Below are 21,381 nucleotides of genomic sequence, written 5' to 3'. Positions count from 1 at the left end.
TTCTCACCTCCCCGCGTGCAGAAGCGTACAAACACCACAAGTCTCTGACTAAGCTGGTTTGCATTTGTGAATATAAGAGCTTTTACGATGAAAGGTGTTCTGAAGTAAATTTTCGGGGAAAACATGACAAATAGTGATGCTTGGAGTACTGCTCTGCACAGCTCTTACTGGTGGAAGAAAACCAGCTAAACTGGGAAAATGGCACTCAGGAGATGGTCTCATACTTTGCCGTCGTGCAGCAGGTTTGGGTGCCACTAGCAGCCAAACTGTTAGCTCAGGTGAGGCATGACACAGCTGGATAAAGAGATAATTCAACACCTGCCTGCACTCCAGGAGTTCCAAGCAGTTCCCTGCCAGTGGGAAATAATTTGGCTCCAAGAGGAGCTGCCTAGAGCTTCAAGAGTACATGATTCCCCTACTCCAGGCCGGTTAGTGTCCTGCCAGTTAAACCTGTTCATGTGAGCATTATTACTCACAGCTGCTGGATGAAGGAGTCAGCCTGAGATTCTCGGTCATTAAATGCAATTTAACAAGGCTTCTCACGTTTTATGGCAGTGCTGAAAAACAGAGCCGCAGGTATCTTTCTCAGCATAGTTTAGGAAGTTATTGATAACCCTTACTCCAATGCTTCCTCCAGAGGTCTGAGATCATAAAATTCTAGAGCAAAACTGCACAGCCGCAACTCTAGTGTGTGTCTTTCCCAGCGTGCAGCACCTACAGTGTTGTAGGATGTGTTTTACACTCTGCTCACAGGTACTGTCTCTGTCCAGAGGGCATTTGGAGCACCAACACCAAAGAGCCAGATCAAATAATGCTCCCTGGACCAAAACTCTGCAGCTGGCTCGTGGTGTTGGATCAGTGTGTGTGCGTAAACTTGACAGTGAGAAGCATGATGGTGTCGACACAGGGCAGCTGTTGAGGAACATGTCAGGTGTGAATGTTCAGCCCCTGGTGTGTTAAAGCAAAATACTCTCACTTGCCTGAGCCTCCCAATTCCATCCCCCGTGTTCCTGCCCTCTGACACACTGGCAGGAGAGTCAAACAGGGCTTGATGCAACATTTGAGGTTCTCACATTAGGTAGCCACAGAAAGCCCCCAAAGTTCTCACAGTGACCCCCCAGCAAGGTCCAAAATCCAATTCCTGTGTGGCGACTGTCTGATGTGCCTACTGCCCTGCACAATGTGCCTGGTGTTCCTTCTGCACAGGGTTCTTAGAGCTCCTTTCCCATTAATTATCAATGAGCCCTGGAGCAGAGCAAGTAGAACATACTGACTGAGGGGATGATGGTTATGACACTGGCAGGAGGTGTTTGCTCCAGTTCATTCTGTCAGTCAAATTATTTTTTTAAATTACTTTATTATTCATTCATAAAATATAGTGTTGGAGGATTCAGAACATGGAACACACCCAAGGGGACATTGAGCAAATTGTTTGCCGGAGGACAGAGTCTCAGCTCTCATAGGCTGAGCAGCACATTCAAAGCCTCATTCAATGTGTTCAAGTGATGTCTTCAGCATGTACCAGAGATCGTCTGGGGCATCAGCATATTTTTGGACTATTTCTCATGAAATCGACGTTAAATCCAAGGGTGCAAACCTGTATTAGTAAGAAAAGGTTCAGATATTAATTGCATCTTACCGTTGTTCACTCTGTGAATGACTGAGGTTAAAAAAAAGAAACTGCATCTATTTTACTTCATACACTTCACCTTATACAGAACAAGTTTCAGTTGTTCAGTAAAATGTCTTACAATCAACAGAAAAAAAGCACATACAGATATGTTCCAAAAAATGCGAGAGAATTGAAAATATTTTGAAATATTTTGTGTCATTTATTTCACTCAGCAGCCAATGATGTTTCACAAAGTCATTGCAAACCAGTTCTGTACTATCACTTGCAAAAATTCCTTGGGTTGTTTCCACTTGAGTAGGGTGCAGTGAGATACTTTTTTTAATTCTTAGAGGTTTTTGACATATCTTTCAGACCTTCTGTTTCAGACTGAACTCAGTCATGTTACATGTTTCTAGTCTTACATCACACAAGTAAAATGTTAAAAATAAAGCTTTGTCTCTATAAACTTAAATTCATTTCCCAAAAGCACACCATGATGTCTGCTTGTAGTCTGTTATTTTAACCAATATCCATTAGTTCCTGTATTACATGACAAAATAATTCTGCTTAAACAATTGAATTTAAATACTCAAAGGAAAATTATTTTACGATGTCTGGGCATTTCTGGTCTTCAGGCTTTGTCTTGAAGATAACCAAGTAAATACAGTTGTTGTAGAGCCTTTCTTGAGACCAAATAAAAGAAGTATTTTTTTCTGGTATTGGAAGATTTTCCAGACTCTGGGAGGTAAACCAAGGCAGAGAACAGAGGAGCACTGGGGGGAAGTGAAGGAGACAGGCAACAGGCAAGAAAACAAAGATGATCCTAATCAGTTTGTGGCTCAAAGGGGGCTCACCACATTCTTCCCTATTTGTTGGGGTTTTTTACTTCTTTCCCTCTTGTTCACAAATTCATGTTCTGTTCCACATGCTCTTGTTAAACTGACATTTCAGGTGGACAGAACAGGGGCTGTCATTGTGAAAACAATCCTGACAGGAGAAGAGCTTTCCCCTTTCCCGATGCTGTCTGGCAGAGATGTGAATTCATCATACAGAATAAGCTTTAAAGCAGGTTATTACAGCCTTGGAAAGCTACAGCTATGTGCCCACTCAGAGGAAATCCTGTTGATGCTGGAAATCCTATGGATGCACCCTGTATCAATAGAGAAGAACTCAGAACACAGGGTATGGCCAGAACATAAAAGTCTGGACATGCAGGGTCAGGCAGTATTTGTATATGATTTACTAATTTCTTCCTATGCTGTGACACACATTCAGGTAGCTAAAACCAGCCAGGTCCACCCAAAGTGATAGACTTTATTTTAGAATACATCTTCTAGATTTTCTTCTCTTCAATGACACAAACCAGAAATATTTACAGTGACAATGAAGGAGAGGTGACACCACAGCAATGAATGGAAATAATATCATAGTAGCGTTTATGTGGGGTGATGGTTTAGACAGCAAATATTCACCTCCTTTGATAAACTGCTGCTTTTTCAAGAGAAGCAAAATAATTCTACTAAACTTAATACAAAGAAATCAATTATTGCTCTTTTCCTTTCTTTGTATTTTTTTTTCTCTGTAACCACACACATATATTACAAGAACTCGTCGTGCACATACAGGGACTCTTTCCCACCTTTTCACTGTAACACAGGTATAGTGACAAGTTTATTTCCTGTTTCTTGGTTCCCAAAGTCTGCGGGGGGGAGGAGAAGTGCAGGAAGAGAGCATTTGAATGAGCTGCTGGTTGGGCTCCTCCAACTCCTTGTGTTGACCGAGAGTTCATAGCACCAAGCTGCACTCTCTGTGACCTGTTAAATGTTTTGAGAGTTGTGATTAAGGATGCTCTTTGGGACTTCAAGCACCAGCACTGTGCCTTGTAGGGGTGATTTGGAGTGAAATACCGTGTTTGCCTTGGGCACGCTCTGCAGCACACCTGATCACACTCACCTCTGCTGCTTCTGCTCCAGCACTGGGGAAAATAAACACTCGTGCACATATGGAAGCAGCATTTAATTTCTGCCCTAGTGAAACCGTGTGGCAGACTCTCCTGGTGATGCTGTTAGCCTTCAGTTGCCAAAAATACTATTAAAAAAATTCAAAGATATCCAAAAGCAATTTCCAAACAAGCAGGATCATATATTATATTTCCATATACCTTTTACAGTGCTTGAGGATAAGAGTGGCTCCATAATGGCATTATAAATATAGCAAATTAATAGTGGATGCAATGCCAACACCTTGTCATAATGCAAATTGGAATATCGTCAGAAATGGTTATTCAACAACCCCTTTCAAAGCAACCAGAAGCCCAATGTTGCTCATTACATCTAAACTAATTAGCACCACATTTAAAAAAATTTAATAAGATTTTCCTTAACCCCTCAATGAAGAGGATTCCTCATGATAATGGTAAAGCACTTGGCACAGGAGAGCTGGGTTTTGCTCAGGGCACTGGCAGGCAGAAAACCAAGGGGAAGTCTAGCCAGCAAGCCAACTGATATTTCAGTCAGAGACATTTAGAGATGGAGAAACAGACTGTGCTGACATAAACCTAGCTCAGTTTTCCCAGGCGCTGGTGCAGCCTGTCACCAGCACAAACACCCCATACCCTCCTCCCAGCATGGCAGAGGCTGCTCCCCCACCACTCCCCTCAGCTGGCACGGCATTTAGGCTCTGTATTCCCCACACCCAGCTGAGCAGAAAGGCTCAGCAAGGACACGAATCCTTTTCTTTGTCCAATCAATCAGCTTTGAAGAAGAGGAGGGAAAGCATCAAGTCAGAAACATGAATAGAGATCTTTCACCTTCCTTTCCTTCAGGGTCAGCATCTAACTCACACACCTGCAAGACTAACTTTATCCCACGGGTCACAATTAGTCCAGCTGCCAGGCAGCCCTAGCTCTCATCCCCATGTACTTTCTAGGGGATGTGCTAGGTTTTGGGATCTTTAGGATCTCTCTCAGCTGAAGGGATAGGGAGGTGATCCTGGATGGGGAGGGTTCAGACTGGTCTGATCTAGGCTGCTGCTTTAAGGCTTTTCCCTCTTTCTCAATTTCTTCAGGTTCTGTAGAGGAATTTGTAATAGGACCATGACCACATCCAGTGAGAGGGACGCTCAGAGGGCTCTGAATGTACCTGCAGGATCTAATTTCTCCCATTACCCTCTCAGCACCTTTTTAATCCTCCTGGTGTCCCCATCCCATACCCCAGTAGATACCCAAGCTCTGCCCTGATGTGGCACAGCTGCAGCACCTTGGCTCAGGCTGCCATGAAAACCCTCCAGCTGGTTGCAGGTGAACTGCATTTCAGTGGGGTCTCTTGCCTGAGCTGTGGTGTTGATGCTGGGCTATGCTTGGCTCTGTAAATGACTCTCCCCCTGATCTCTCCTTGCTGACTTGGCCTCAGACCTGCCTTTAACCTTCAGGTAACTGGTGGATGACTGTTCCTACTGCCAAGGTTATTTTCTTGTTTGGGGGTGTGTGCTGGTGGACATTGTCCCAGGAAGGACACTGCCCCGATTTTCATCTTCAACTCCTGGCTTACCTCTCTCTGGCACCTTGATTCTCTCCTCTGTTTTTTCTTTCTCACCTGGCTATGGATTAACTTCCCTCTGCACTCGCAGCACCGTTGAGTGGGCACTGCTTGGGGAAGAACTTGATTGTTTGCAGATGCAAATTCAAATGTGCAGATGCAAATTCAAATGCTATTTTCACCCAGGAGCAGAACGCTGTTACCTGTTTAAGTATACCTGGTTTTGGGTATATTTAAATGCAGCTGTCCCAGAGCATCCTAGAAGAGACATATGGAGAAACTGTTCTGCAGAAGTTAGCAGAGTAACACCCTTCCCTCTGACTTTGGTGTCCATGGGGTCCTGAGGGCTGATCTAGCTGGTGACAATATCTATGAGGAAGCTCTCTCCTGAATCCATGAAGTTCAGTGGTATTTTTCCTGGTAGGTGTCTAGGGAATAATCATGTAGATCTTGCCCTCCCTTGCCTCAGTCTGGGGACTGTAATCTGCAGAGATCCTTTACACTATGTCTAATTTCCTACATGAAGCAGTTTTAGCTCCACGGTGGTTCAATCCCAGCTCCCACAGGGAAACAGGTGATGTGAGCTGTCTCCCACCAGCTCTCCTGCATTTATCCCCTGAGCCAGGACTTAGGACTGTCACCTCTGAGGCTGAGAAGGGACCTGGACTCCACGTCCTGAACGTGCGCTCCAGCAGGAGAGCTGTTAATGCATCCCGACTGTCACTGCCTATTCAAAACCAGAGACTTTGCTAAAGGTGTGAGCTCCCGGCGTTTGAAAGGCGTGGCTTTAAATGGCCTATTCTCATCGCTTAAGTACTGCTGAAACATCCTTACTTTTTCTGGCGCATAACCTACAGAGACATGCACATCAGCTCCGACTAAAAGCATTTTAATGTGTCTAACAGCACTAGATGAGCTCCACACGCAGCTGCACCACAGGCAGGCATTTGCAGAGTGTGGGAGACCACCAGGTGGCCATCTGCTTCTGCCGAGTACTGTGACACACCTGAACTGGGTTTGTGCTGGCTGGGCTCCTGGGATTCAACACCTCTGGCTTCTGGCTAGAGGCTCGTTATAGCTAACAACACCCTTATCACCCATTTCCACAGCCACTTTAAATTGAAGAGGTTTAATTTTTGTTTTCCACAAAACAAAGTTGGTTTCTTTGTGGGTTTTTGTTGTTGTGTTTTTTTTTTTTTTTTTTTTTTTTCAATAATGCCCACCTTGATTATATTAAGCCCTTCCTCAGTGTGCAAACTTCTGTGTGGCACAATCTACTTTCCAAGCAGAACTGCTTACAAATCCTATTTGTATGTTTTACTTATCAATTACCCCCCCCCCCCCCCCCCAAAAAAAAAATATTTTAACCATGATTTCTAGGAACTTTTTAGTGTTACAGTTTTCTAATAGGAAGTTTCAGCCATGCACAGATTGATAAAGCCAAGCCTCAAGTAAGTTTAGAGAAAATGAAGTCACAAGGCATGGTGCAAAAGATAAGGACGGGCCCATCACCCTGCCCCAGAAACCTCAGAAGGATGTGCTGAAGGATGGCTTTCATTCAGAAGCCCTGCTCACAAGGTCTGTATCAAGCTCATCTATGTCACTAAATGCTTTATAGTTGAGTGCCAGACCATACATGTTGTGGTCTTTTCTCCTTCTGGGCTTTTCCCCAGGTGTAACCGCATGCTCAGGTAAGAATAACCATGGAGAAATCTGCTTACAGTTCTCATTTTCCCCACTGACACAACCCTGATTCGATTTTCAAACACCACCCTTCTGATACTCTGGATTTTCTTTACCCATAAAGCTGTATGAAATGTCACAAGAGCACAATTGGTCACTGTTTCATTCTCTCTCCTTAAGCTTGACTATTGCCAGCAAACAAGTTTGGGAGATTTTGTTTAAATACCCAGCCAAGAACTACAACCCACATTGGATCCAACTGCACGTTAAAATCTCTCTTGAGTTAGAAGATTCCAGATGCTTGTGTTTACATCTGGGTCCTTAGAAACACTCTGGGGCTTCAACCTGATGTAATTTTATCTGATCCAAGCCAAGCAGTTCACTTGTGCCACTAGTTCAGTGTGCCACTTGAGTGATTTTTTTAAAGTTCTTATTTTCACTTCATACTGGAGCTTTTTGGACAGCAGTTAAACTGGAGCACTTTCTGTGTACATCTACAGACTTTCACAATGTGCTGTCCAGCAGCAGTTCTGAAAGATAGTGGGATACCATCTTGGGAAGACAAGAAGCAGGCCAGAATGATCCTTGCCATTTCAGCTTTTCATCTGTGCCACAGTTATGACTGACTTATCTCCTGGAATTCAGTTTGCAGAAATCAAACTACTCCATTCATCATCTGAAGGCATCAGTTGATTTGGATTTTTTACTGTGTACCAAGGTATAGGTAGAGGTGCTGCAGGAGTTGCTGTGCTGCTTGATGTGGCTCACTTTGTACAGTAGTAGGCTGAGAAAATGCTCTGTGCATTGCTATCCCTGGCAGCAAGCAAATTGTTTTTAAGGTACCTTTTTCTCTGAAGGCATGAAAGTGGAAAATCAAACACATGTGTAAGGAGGTATAAACTACATGAGTCCTTTAGGATGGAAAAGAACTATGCCCCAAAACCTGAACAGTTTACCCGAATTATGTACAAGTCAAAAAACATTTCTATTTCATGTGTATTTCAAATAATTATCAACTTTTTAAATGCATTCAGTTCTACACCACATCTTTTCCAAAATTAATATAATTATCAAATAAGTTAAACTGGGAAACAATTTCAAAATGACACCCATAAAAATGTGCCTAGCAAAGTACTGTAGTGTAAATACAAATATCTTTGATTAAGGGTTTTTTGCAGTTGCACTCCTGTAATAAGGAAGGGCAGAGGTGATTAAGAATTTAATTCAGTGCATAGTTAAACTGGTTGGCAAACTTCTCGTGCTTCCTTTGGTCCACCCGGTTCATGGCTTTCATGACCCGTTTCATGGCACCTCTGAAAGAGAAACAAAACAACAATAACAGTTATGTTGAGTCTACTCAATCTCAGACAACGTTTATGAATGCTGGGGAATTTGATTAATCACTACCAGGCTACTGAGCATGGCATTGATGAGGCTGAACAAATTTGTCTTGTTAACTAAATTAGCTGCAGCAATATAAATAGTTTAATTCAGCAGTGATTTTATTAATAGGAGTAAACAAATTCAAGTCTTTCAGTTTAATGGCTGTTTATTCCACTCTCCCAGCATTATTTCTTAAGAGCCACACGGAGCAAGTTTGATTTTCAAAAGCACCTAAGTGTTCTCAGGGAAAAAAACAACTGAAAGTATCTAACAAGATCTTAAAAAATTAATACTCAGAAACCCTTATGAAATCTAACCCTCAATCCAGAATGTTTTTGTGAGGGAAGGGTTTGCTGTTCATTTCATGTGAACTCATTTAGCAACTTCCACACGTTACTAAAACTCTGTTTCATCAGATGTGGGCTGAGTTAGACTCTTGCTCACAACAACAGCATCCCCATTCCTGAGCAGCAGCTTTTAATCCACAAGAACAACTCTAGTTCAGGGAGACACCAGAGATTATTGTGTATCTGTACAGAGAGACAGGCTTCTGCTGCAGAAGTGCTCGGAGTTTAGCACAGGCAGGACAGTATGTCCAATACCTCATTCATACATCAAATGGAAATGGGAGCTCTGCTGCCTCGGTATGGGCAAGCACCTGAGCCTTCTGCATCTCCTGCTGTGCTTGAAGAAGGCGCTGGGACACTCCTCAGATTTGAAAAGGAAGTGAGGGAATGAAATTCAGAGCTGGTAAGCTTTCTGGTACTCCCAAATCCAGTGAGGGCCTGTCTGCCTCCCTGTTGCTGCTCTGTTGGCTGTCATTGCTTCCTCCCAGTAAAGATGTGCCCAGAGATTTCTCTTGGGGAGGAGGCACAATGTTTCTGAGCTGGGTAATTAAGACACCTGCACTTTTTTCCCCTCCACGAACATCTGAGTGAAGATCACATAGCTAATATTTTGGGAGTGAGGAAAATGATGCCTAGACAGCACGAACAGGAGAAGGAGATTGTCATAAAAGGCAGAGAGCAAGCAGGCCCCTATATCCCTCCAGCTGGTAAGACAGAAGAATGGGTTCACAAATCCAGAGCCATCAGAAGCAGCAGAAGCAGTCAGGAAAATGTTCTGCTGTGAACATCTGCCCCCTCAGAAACTTGAAGCAGCTATAGTGCAGAGATGAGGGCACCCTGCCTCAGGAATTTTGCTCCTCACTGGATTCTAAAGTTCCAATTTTTACTGGTTACTTTAGATGCCTCTGGCACAAAAGCTCAGCTATCTGAGGCTGATGTTTGCAGGTGTTCTCAGCTCTCACCCTGCCTGTGAAGGGTGTTATCTCCTGACACATCTCCAGGTAAACACCTGGCTGCTCTGCTGATGTGGGAGGTAAAGCAGCTACAGGCTTGGCTTGAGGGGATTGTGCCCTATTCAAAAACAGGGCACTGACTGATGTCTCCTTTGATTTCTACAAGTTTGGCAAGTTCCATCACACAACTAGATGGTTTCAAGGCTCATGCTGTTAAGACTCTACATTGTCACAGTCTGCCTTTATCACTTTTGAGGATGTTTCAAGCTGTGCAGGAAAATGAAGATAAGACATGCACCTGGGCAGTGTTCCTCAGCCTCTTTCAGGATCAGTCCCTACACACTATTCCAGCTCTGCTTCCAGGGTTATCTCCAAGAAACAAGCTGATTTCTGGTTTGGTAACTGTTCTCTGTAATGGCTTCATTTCCAAAGCCATTTTGAAACATCTGAAAACAGAGGTTTCTTCTTAATAATGCTCTAAATGGTGGGATTAAAGATTTTCTCAGCAGCAACTGCAATGAAAACCACCATTCTGAAAAAACACCCTGGAAGAGGTCTACTTTTAACAAAATTCTGCCAATAAAGTTACCAGAGTAAGGAAAATGTGGTCATGGTTTTGCACTTCAAGTATTACCTAATTGGTAGGAGAAAAGTGAGCCTTTAGCAGTGCAGAGTGGCCTTGACACTTTCATGTCATGTAGGTTTTACATTAGCACCAGTGGATTGTGTGATACTGTAAATGAAATGAGATCCCACTTTGATGATCTGTGTGCAATTTCACTTAGCTTTATTGGCAGACTAGAGCCTGGGTTTATCACCTATACATTTCAAGTAATTTGGGGTTGTTATAAGGAGCCAAGGTTATCATCTTGTTTAGTGCTGCAAAGCATGAAACCTATTAAAAACTTGACAGGTTTGATTCCCTATGCCTGGCACTAACACACACTCAAAATCATTAGCACAAACCACAGTAAACCATGATATGAAATTCTAATCATTAGAACTGTATGTCTCTGACTTCTAACTAAGACCAGGTGACATGAGAATTTCACAGAAAATGTACTATTTCCATAACCAAAAGCAATGTGGCTTTGTTGTTATAACCAGTACATTAGAGAAGGGAAAATGGAATTTAAACAAATATTGTGTCCTGGATGCTTCAACTCATCCAGTATGCTTAGAGAATAATCCCCCATTAATGATTTTACAATAATAATTTAATTTTTCTTTTTTGATTTGACAACTTTCCTTTGACTACTTCATTTTTGACATGTGAAACTCTTTAAATAGCTGCAGCTGCTTCCCATTTGATAAAGACCAGAGCATGCTTAGGCAAATTTATGTTGTAGCCACATCTAAGCACATCTAGGCATCAGAAATGGTGTTAATAGTGGACAGATGGAGCTACTGTATGTTCTAAAGCCTATTTGGGAGTGGCTGGCAGGTTCCCACATCCACCTGAGCTGCTGTGCCTGATTAATAAATGATCATCCAGAGAAGCCAATCCAGCAATTAAAGTTTTTCAAAAATTAAGACAGGATGAAGAAAGTCTTTCACAGGGAAATTTTGCAAATGAGTTGAAAATCACTCTCAAAGAAATAACCTTCGTTGTCAAGTACCTGCTATTTTTTTACCCTCCAGACATATGGAAGACATTCTAGCTTGCAGTTAGGCAAAAAAGCTTTTTAGTAAGTGCATGTTAATGTAGAAAGAGAGAGTACTGTTGAATCAAACAGAAACAGTAATTTAACAGGCTTTAGAGAATGAAGTATCTTACTTATTGAAGACTTTCTTCTCAAGCCGGGCACGAGAAGTGTTAGCCTGCTGCTTCAGGTCTGTGAGATTTGGATATTTTTGCTTCTTCCCTTTTTTTTTCTGTCCTTTTCCATTACTTTTAGAGGAACCAAGATCCAGTCCTGTAGCAGCTTCAACTTCTCTCATGAATTCTGGATCTCGCCACTCTGTTCAAAACACAAAATATGAACTTTGAAACTCCAGACCCAGGGAGGATTTGCAGTCCCCAAAGGAAGAGGTTCTTGTCACCAGTGGGTGAGGGCAGATCCACTGTGATCTCAGTTGCACTCACAAAGGAAGGGGAGGATAAAGAAGTTTCCAAAACGATAGATCCTGATAAAGACGCGCTGCCAGTCTGGGTTAGTATGTATTAGTAGCTGCTATGGATAAAACTGTTCTGTAGGAAGACTTAAGTTTTTTCAGTAGCACAGTAGCAAAGTTCCAAGGAAACTATTCTATGTAGGAGAGGTGAATAAACACAGTGATTATTATTTAAAATGAAAATGCCAACAATGTAGCTGAGGAATTTATCTGCAGAAATAAAATCTGCATAAGCTTAAAAATGAACTTAAAAAATGGAATATATCGACTTTTGAGCAGAGTAGGGCTGACAACATTGTGCTTTTGTTTTATCAATAATATTTACTTTAAAACATGAACTGGTATCTGACATATACATAAAATTCTTCAGTAGGGCAACACGACCCTGTTGCCATGACACCCATTTTGCATCTGAAAGAGATACTACTTTCTAAGTAACCCATGTTGCCTCAGTTTAATGATCTAAATCAAGTTTCTTCTCTTGAAAATGGCAAGAGTTAATTTAACTAAACAAAATCTTGTTTTACATTTTTTTGAAACCTTAATGCTTCAGAATCCAGCCATACACTGTAAGTGGATTCTGATCCTAAATGCCACCAGAGGAAAAAAACAATGACAATTTAGACTGTGGACAATTTGAGGAAGCTGCAGTTTTTTAATCTTCAGTGTAGTCTTTTGTATCAGAACATGGTAGCACAAAGTACAAAATAAAAATGTGGCTGGAGGAAGGACATCAGCCAAGGGGGAATTTTGAAAATTTCATTTAATTGTAAAGACTTTGAGCATATGGGTTGGAAAAAAAATGTAGGAAGTACTACTTCAAAAAGAATATGGTCCAAACTGAGCAGAAATGCCAGAAGTCTGCATTTTAGCAACAGTAATTGCCAGTCATTTGTCATAGTTTCCCTTATGTCAGTCAGCCTTTCTTGCCTGCAGAAATTGTAACACCAAATGTCTACTCCTCTTACCTAACATCTTTGAAGATATAGAAAAATAAACAGTCCTAAAGGACTATACAACTTCATTTATACACCAAGATGGTCACTGAGTGTGACAAACACTGCTAACAACATTTCAGGAAGGTGAGAGGCAATGTCCTCACTTAAGAACACGGTGTTAAGGAATACCAGAGCAATTTTCCAAGGAAAGGTTAGATTTAAACTACCATCATACATGAAAGCAAGGACTGATGAAAATCCAACACAGCAAAAAGCATGAGGAAAATGAAGCTGTTCAAGAGTTGCACAGGAGGGAGAAAACAGAACACATATACTTGATAGATCATAAGACTTCACAGATTTTTTTTTTTTTTTTAAGTGAGGGAAGTGAGGGAATACAGAACAGCACAATTCAGACACAGGAACGATTAATCCAAGATTAAGGAAAACTGTCTAAACAGTTTATCTCCCAGTAATAAGAAGGCGTCACAGTTTAGGAACCCCGTGAATGGAGCAATTGTTTAAACACAACGAAAAAATGCCGGCATCCAGTAGAGATGAAATGAGCATTTGAGTAAAATGAAGGAGCAATTTAAAAGCTTTTGAGAAAAATCAATAGAATGCCAGGGAAGAGCAGGCTTTTTGAGCATTGATGGGCCCCTAAAGCTCTTCATACATTGTTACTGAGTTTAGCAGCAGGGAAAAGAAAATTACACAGTTTGCAAGGGTAGGCGGGAATCAATACTGTAGTTAGTAAAGAGATGCTATTTCACATCTGAGTGGCCAGCGGCCTGCCTTCACCAGCCTGTCCTGATACCTGTTTGTTAACAAGTCACTAAGGGCTGAAAAACCAGATACTCTTCAGGGTTGACACAAAAAATAGGCACTTAATTTGCTCCTGTGTGCAAACTATTGGAAAAGGATGAACGCTGCAGATTAGCGGGTCAGCGTAATCCCACCTGATTCACTGTTTCAGGACTGAAGAGACCAAAGCACCTTTCTGTGGATATCAGGTAGAGTTTAAAAATTTCTACTAAGATAATAAATGATCCATAATAACAAGGACAGTGTTGTCAAAACAGAGTCATTAGCACACAAACAATATGACTTTTATATAACTGTTTACGACTTAAATCACACACAGAAATAAATCTACCACCCAGTAGGATGGAGACGCAAGAATTTTGGTGCAATTTAACCATACAATTGATCCCCAAATTTAAATGTTTTTTTCCCAATTTTTCAAACTGCCATCATTAATGATGTCGTCAATCAAACAGTTCCTCACTGTCCAGTGGATTTCCAGTTGTGCATTTCCCATAGCAGCACTGCTCAGGTTTGCTTCAAGACCTTTGTAACCAAAAAAACCCCAAAACCAAATACCACTGAAACCCAACCAAACACAGCTCTCCAAACCACAAGCCTCAAAACAAGCAAAAAAAAAAAATTAAAAAGCTGATGCAAATATAAAATCAAATATAGTGAGAGAGGAAGAAAAGGCAGAGGAAAAAAGAAAGTGCATAAAAGTATTTAGTGACATCTGGTATACGTATGGATTTAGAAACATGGAGTGTTTTGTCCAATAAATTAAGTGCCACAGCTTGTACAGTACATCCCCAGCCAGATGGGATGGACCTTTGTGTGACATCTCAGCTTCACAACCACACTCAATAACACAAGGAACAATGCCAACACTGGTTTGGGACTAACAGACACATCCTTGTGGACCAGAGGTGAGAAGCCTCTAACAACACCAAGATGACACTGTAATAAAAATAAATACTATGACTAGCCTCAAGCAATGGCAATTTCACAGGAAAAAAAAAAAATCAATATTTTTCAGTCCAAGTGATTTTTATACCAGAATATTAGTTTCTAGTTTGAGATTTCAAGAACACCTATCAGTTTCATTTGCTAGTTTTAGTTTGTCATAACTAAACTGGGAACTTCCCTTTTTAACACAACATCCACACCTCTATCCTGGTTTCTCTGTGACAGTCCAACAGTGTCTGTGCTGCTGGCTGGATGCCAGTTTAGAGCACTTACTCTAGCTGGACAGGGATGGAAACTACCTGCAAATGTAGCACTTTGACACCTGCAAATACCAGAAGGTGTTCAGTAATTGCTGTGCTGGTGTGACGCTGTAATCACCAAGCACAGTCACTCAAAAGTGGTCAAACAGGTATTAAAGGACACTGGGTGGGTCAACTGTATGTTTAAATGGACCTTCATTCCACACAGAACTTTCTGAATACAGATTCTTGTTCTAAATAGAGGTAAATGTTCCTCAGGCTGTCCAGAGGTTTCAGGAAAGGTTCGGTAGCTTCATTAATAGTATGCATAACCGTCAAACACCAAGTCAGTCAAACCTGAAGAGAGAACTTCTTTAAGGAAGTGTAGTACAGGATATCAAAATACTAATGTCCATGGGTAGGTTTAATTAGAATGCAGAATACTCACCTAGAATAAATAGCGCAAAGCAGAGAAAACTAAGACCTGCTCGAGGAAGGTAGATTAAAGAAAAGCCTGTCCCTTCCAACTATACACTGTGTTTTGCTGGATAGATCCCTCTCTCCCATCTTCCTTTTTAGTCCATCAACTTCCAGTAGCTTCCTGGTTGTAGTCCACCAGGTATCTTCTGTCCATCACTAACAGGGTTTATTTGCACTATTGCAATAAAGTCTCTTATTCCCCTTGGAAGTCTTCCTGCCTGTGTACTCACTGCCTGCTGTTTTGCTCATTGCCTGCATTCCTTGCCTACAAGTCCAGAGCTGCATCCTGGCTAAAAATGTCTAAATTATTTTAGGGAAGAAGCAGCCTTCCCCTCCACATCTGAAGGCTGCCGCCAGGATGCAAGGAGAATGCCAATAGTTTTGTTGCCCTTTTCCAATTGTTAAAAAGAAAATCCAGCACTCCCTCTCAATACTGGTGGTGACACAATGATTCTAATAATATTATCATTATATTGCATAAATCACAACTGTTAGGAACCAGCAAGATTAGACATCTTCTTTGCAGAAGCATTCAAAGCAAGCATTCAAACATTTCAAAGGTCCAAACATCCTTGATAAACATTCTCCTTAAGACAAAGGCTATAACTTGTCTGTTGGGAACATCACAAAAGCCACTGGAAATGAAGCACAAATGCAATGTTAACCTTATTCTGTCTACACACATATCCACATTTATCACATAAGCAAAAACCACGGCAAATGAACTATAATTTAAAATCAATAGGAATGCAAATGGGAGAACGTGGTTAGGAACAAAACAGGTAACAGGTATTTCCCACCTCTGCCTAGTATTTTTTTTATTATTATTTTTTTAAGATGCTATGCAAACACAGACCTGGCTGGGCCGCTTGCTTCTCAAACTTCATCTTTTCTTCTCTGGCTCTGTCCTCTGCATTTACAGGAATCCCAGAGTCATCCCGAGGAATTATCTTTCCATGGAAAGGGCACTTGAGAAAGAAAGGGAGGAGGAAGAAAAAAATCTCACAGTTTTTGAATAAAAAGAAAATGTTTACATTTTATTGAACATAGCTTAAAGGTGGAAAGTGGAACTGAGCAACAAAACTACACTTGACTCCCAGTCCTCTTTAAAAAGAATCAGAATCACATAAACATCATGTATTTAATACATTCAGAACCTCAAAGAAATAAGTTCTTTTCGAAACAAATACCCAATTTCAAGAGACCAGGTAGCACATCCTGTCAAGCCTGGAACTAGGGCACCAATGCTGCATTATATATTGTTGTTTATGCTATATCCCTATCCTATAACCATCTTGTTAAAAGTACTAAAGTGCATTCAGATCCTTGAATTTCAGATAATGCAGGAAGAACAGGGATACCAAAACAAAGTATTTAAGCAAAGTAGTTCTGCTCAATAATGCTCATGACTTGAGGCTGTGTAGAATTTAGCTTACATAGAACTTAATTTGTAAATAAAATTTCTTTGCCCCTCAAACATGTAAGTTTCTAGAAACAGTTAATATTAAATATGCCTCTGAGGAAAAAAATTCAGCAAAGAACTATCTGTGCCTTACCACCAGGTACTCATACATCAGAGTAAAAAATAACCAAATAACCTACAATGAATGCCAAAAAATTCTGAGAGTTCTTTAAATATTTAAAGCTTCTTTACTAAAGGATGTTTCCCTTATGAAGCACATATTAACAATAAACTTCACCAATGCAATGTTCTTCTACTCCCTTGAGCTATACATACAATGTGAAATAATTTTTTATGGATGTTTCAAGGAGATCTTTTCCATACAGCACAGACCTGGGAAGTTGTGTAACTTGGTGCCTACCTTAATCCGATCTTGTCTTTCACACAGAGTTCCACCAGGCATGGGTGCTCGGCATTTATGTTTCACTGGCTCAAACTTGCCAGCAAATGTTATATACCTGGTTTTTAACATTTCTGTTATTTCTTTATTTTCCACCTCTTCCTCTACTTCGCTGGGTGCCCAAAATCGATGCTCAGAGGTAAATCTGGGAAAACAACAAACAAAAATAATTCACATACAAAATTGTAAGAAAACACATAGAGAAGCCATTATCAACCTGTGCTAAACTCAAATGTGAAGGCAAAAGAAGCATTACTAGTGAATCAAAAAACCCTAGGAATCTACCAATCTTTCTTATGGCTCCTGTATTATGAAGATATTTTTAAAATACCACCAAAGCCTGTCTAGTATTGATTTCCTGTTTAACCTGCTAAGCTATTACAAGTCTTAGCTTTAGTTCATGATCTGACATCCAGAGTCAGTGATCCAATTTCCAGATTCAGTGAATAACTTTGTTAAGTACAGAATTACATTCTTCATAACAAAATACTTCTATGATTAAGCACAGAAGACACATCAGGGAGGAAACAGTTTGATCTTAATGTGTTTGATCTTATTCCTGATAGCTGGACTCCTGCGGCAGCAGAGAAACAGAACCTGAAATCAGAGGATGTTGCAATAAACTGAGACCAAGGAAAAGAGCAAATAATCAGCTGAGCCTTATACAGATTCTTTCTTCCAGGTTCTCCTACAGTGTCCATAAATCTGAGAAAATACCAGGTGTTCCTCTAGGAAATGAAGCTAATCCATTGAAAATTTATTTTAAAATTAAAGACCTTACCTACATTTGCAGAAATTATAGGCAAACAAAGATTTTCAACAGCATTCATATAATTTCATTTTAGCAACCCAAAGCTGCCAACAGTCTGTAGTGAAAAACAGGCAACCCCAGAGAGCAATTACCTCACTCATTTTAGATCCTAATCTTAGGAGGCAATGACTGTCCCTCTGATGGTAAATGTTCCCTTCTCTTAATCATGAAAAGAAATTAGGGTGACAGGCTTAAGTTTAGGTAACCAATTTTAAGATATCTGAACTTAACAACAATCCCACCCCAAATTTAAGGATATATGAAGAGGAAAAAAATACAGCTAAACTAAGGAAAAAAAATGCAGCCTGCATGTCTGTTGCTTATGACGAGCAAGATGGAGATACCTAGATGACAGATGTCTTGATAAAGACATAAAATTCCTAAAGGACACCTTACAATCCCTTTCTTCCACATAATTCTTTGACCCAATCAGTTCCAGAGTTATTTGAGAGGATTTTCTCTATCCATATCCAATTCCTCTCACTCACTAATATCCTCAGGTGTCATTCCTGCTTCTGAGACTTTGCTTTTTGTAGACTGCAGAGCCATATATACACTAACACTGGTTTCACTCATCACACCAGTCACAATCTGGCAAAGCACATAAGCCAATACTTGAAAGAATTACTTTTGAGGGCCTGAAAAGTTTTGATTAATTTTATCTAACCAAGTTTTCAGCAGGCAACAAGGGAAAAAAAAAGTAGAGGAAAATATCTGACAATAACAACCTACAATAATTTAATACAATAATACCTACAATAATTCAATACAATACAACCTACAATAATTTAAACCAGCTGCTGGTTTAAATGTAATAGTTGAGCATTTAAACTATGTAAAGAGGTTAGAACTAAGTTAAAAAGGGATTAAGGAAACTCTGAAACATCTCTTTGATTTGCCGTCATCAGAAAAATGTTCTACAAAATTCTTGTTAAGCAGACTGATTCTATCCAGTAATTTCTCCATCAAATACACCTCATCAGAGAAATGCTAACCTATTGTAAAGTACAAATAGCTTTCTTCTGGTAAATTAGGGGATAAAGGCAAAACAGTTTCAGTGGAGGCTAGTTCAACAATAAACACAACAATGTATTTCCACAGGTTTTGGTTAAGCAAAGTATTTTTAACTACACGCAAAATGCAAAATGTAGCAAACCCAAAAGCCCTGAGAGTCTTTCTAAAAAATCAGTATTGCTTCAGCCCAGTGTTTGAATGGTACAGCATTTTAGCTTCAGAAATTATGTGGCAAGACTGCACAATAGACAGTAAATGAAAGAATGGCATCAATTTCTTATTTGCTTAGTTTAATGCAATGCTGAAAGCAAGACTGACTGGCAGCTCTGTGTCACAAACTTGCAGCCACATGGAGGAGAAAGCATTCCTTAAAAAGGCACCATAAGGATTTTTACATGCATGGCAATCTTATAGAATCTCTTAGTAAAATTCTAGTGTCCTTTGGTGGTCTGAACTCCTCTCCCCCTCTAAATTATCAAATTACAGTTACATGAGAATGAAAAAGCATTTAAGAGTTGTGCATGTCAACCCTCCCAGCTGGAAAATAGCTCTATTTAAATAATAAAATAGTTCTATTTAATAATTTCTCTGTCTCCCTTCTCCTAAATAGGCATCCAACAAATGTCAAGAATATTAAAATTATGGTTTGCCCTATGTATCATTGCCCAGTATTTGGGAACTGAACTTAAAATAGCCTGATTCCTACAAATATAGTAATAAATATTACTGTTTACTACAAGCATATAACTTATTTTCTCCCAACACGACTTACAAGCAGGTAAGAGAAGAACAAAGCAGTGCAGTTCCCAAAGTTTTAGGATTTCTTATTTAAAGTTAAGCAACATTATAATCAGGCAGATACTTGTTTGAAAAAAATGGTGCATCTGACAAGTAAAATGTGTTTGGAAGATGGATCAGAAGAGGAACAGATAATCAACTAAAAGATGAAAAAGATCAACACCTCACTCACATTTAGAAGGTTCCTAATCCAGATAAATAACAGAGGCTTTAATGGCAATGACACAGCAATACATGAGGAGGAGAAGGAATTAAAGACAAGCAATGGTTAACTGAAATCTAAGGGAAAGCTCTTGGAGAACTGCTGCACTCTTTCAATGAATTTGTATCATCTTAATTTCTAATCTGACAGGAAGCTTACAAAAACATTGAATAAATACAAATTCTATTCCCAGATGCTTACAGAAATCCTGAAGCAAGTGCAAAATGAGCTAATTCAAACATCCTAGTCAATTCAGTGCTGTACCAGCTATTTTACTCTGCTCCTAAGAGTAACCTGATTTAATTTAAAGAGGAGGGTAGATGAGTTTGGAAGGTCCATGCTATCCAAAGTAAATCTGTTAAGCTGACATAGCAAACTCTACACAATTCAATACCGTGCAGCATACACTACATTCTGCACCTGCCCCTCTCAAAAAAACCAACAAAACTTCTTTAGAAAATCTTCCTGGTAGCTGTCAAAATCTTCATTTATTGTAAATGCTATGATTAAGTGCACTGCTAAATGAAATGGAAAGACTTTTCCCCTTCATATTTTAAAAATTCAAATTCCATATGCATCCCATACGTGTTGTCTATTTTTCAGTTTGCTTTTTTCTCCTAAGGATCTTACAGAGCCAGTATGGGTGCACACAGAAACGCTGAAGGAGTTGACCAATAACTACCTTAATTTTTCAGTAAGTCTATTTTATGCCTGGGGTCAATGTGTGCAGAGTTACTTAAATTATCTTTAGTTAGATTGGCACATCTGTAGTTATAGACTATACGGTTCAGAAGTGTGCCCTCTATTTTATTGGGAAGCATAAAAATAAAACAGTACAGCACGAGGCAGACAGGCAGTGAAATATGCTTCTGATTTCACTTATGACTTGAATACCTCATTTGCAATGTAAAGTAAGGCCTTACTACCTTTTTGGCATTATCACAGACAAATGCTTCTTAAAGCCCTGCTGAAAATCTTTACATAGGCTTTGAAGAGCCTATACCACATGAAATGGACTCCAAAGCCTGGAGTGACTGTGGTAAAGCACTTTTATGCATCAAAATGCAGCAGTTTTCGGTAATTTAAAAGATATTCAGCATTTTATGAAATCAGGTGCAAAGATTTGCTCTTGTTCCTTTCTGCCAACACTGTTTTAGCACTGTGATTACAGGCTGGGTTTTCTTTGTTTGTTTTGGTAAGAAAACAAACTAAGTTGAAGTAATACTGCTAAGAATATAACAGTTTAATTTGTAACCCAGCCAGTCAATGATTTTTGCCTTTTCCAAGGCAGGTATGGTATACACTGATACCAAAGTTCTGGTGGACTTAAACAATTCATACATAGAGGGAAGACTTTGCAACCCAACTTTCATTTAAAAATACTAAAAAGTGTTTTAAAAACTGACTGCTAGAAACAAATTCTGATGTCTACCTACCACCTTCTTCTTCCCAGCAGTGCTAAAGCTTTCCCTAAGTCAGTAATGCCTCATGAAACACAAAACCTCCCAGACAGCAATGGAAAGTGAAAGATTCAACTCCAAATCCTGTAACTGCCACCTTTCTCTTGTGTGACTGAATAAGCGTATCAGTTTCCCCAGCTACCAGTCTGTGAAGTCAGGAAAAACACTTCCCCAG

The 21,381-nt window shown here is 40.1% G+C and overlaps 1 protein-coding gene and 1 long non-coding RNA gene across 3 annotated transcripts in view; both read right to left on the bottom strand.

The window, feature by feature from the left end:
- Positions 1 to 2,839: 2,839 nt before the first annotated feature.
- LOC136360253 (uncharacterized) lies at positions 2,840 to 5,295 on the bottom strand. The gene is made up of 2 exons (XR_010743439.1): positions 3,566 to 5,295; positions 2,840 to 3,426 (listed from the first exon to the last, which is right to left on the bottom strand). It is a non-coding gene; the product is annotated as an uncharacterized lncRNA (long non-coding RNA).
- Positions 5,296 to 7,813: 2,518 nt separating this feature from the next.
- Positions 7,814 to 21,381, bottom strand: part of UVSSA (UV stimulated scaffold protein A) — a 44,613-nt gene continuing 31,045 nt past the window's right edge. Inside the window, exons 10-13 of one of the 2 annotated variants that reach the window (XM_066317350.1) lie at positions 16,883 to 17,066; positions 15,916 to 16,027; positions 11,292 to 11,475; positions 7,814 to 8,144 (exon numbers count right to left, since the gene is read on the bottom strand). In XM_066317350.1, the coding sequence (XP_066173447.1) occupies positions 8,051 to 8,144; positions 11,292 to 11,475; positions 15,916 to 16,027; positions 16,883 to 17,066 (574 nt within the window). In that variant the 3' untranslated portion in view covers positions 7,814 to 8,050. Of the gene's footprint in view, positions 8,145 to 11,291; positions 11,476 to 15,915; positions 16,028 to 16,882; positions 17,067 to 21,381 lie in introns of those variants that run through there. The other variant, XM_066317351.1, reaches the window with a different exon arrangement.

The sequence above is a fragment of the Sylvia atricapilla genome, chromosome 4 (genome assembly GCF_009819655.1).
Source record: "Sylvia atricapilla isolate bSylAtr1 chromosome 4, bSylAtr1.pri, whole genome shotgun sequence".
In the NCBI taxonomy this organism is placed as follows: domain Eukaryota; kingdom Metazoa; phylum Chordata; class Aves; order Passeriformes; family Sylviidae; genus Sylvia; species Sylvia atricapilla.
This window is presented reverse-complemented; position numbering and strand designations above follow the sequence as displayed.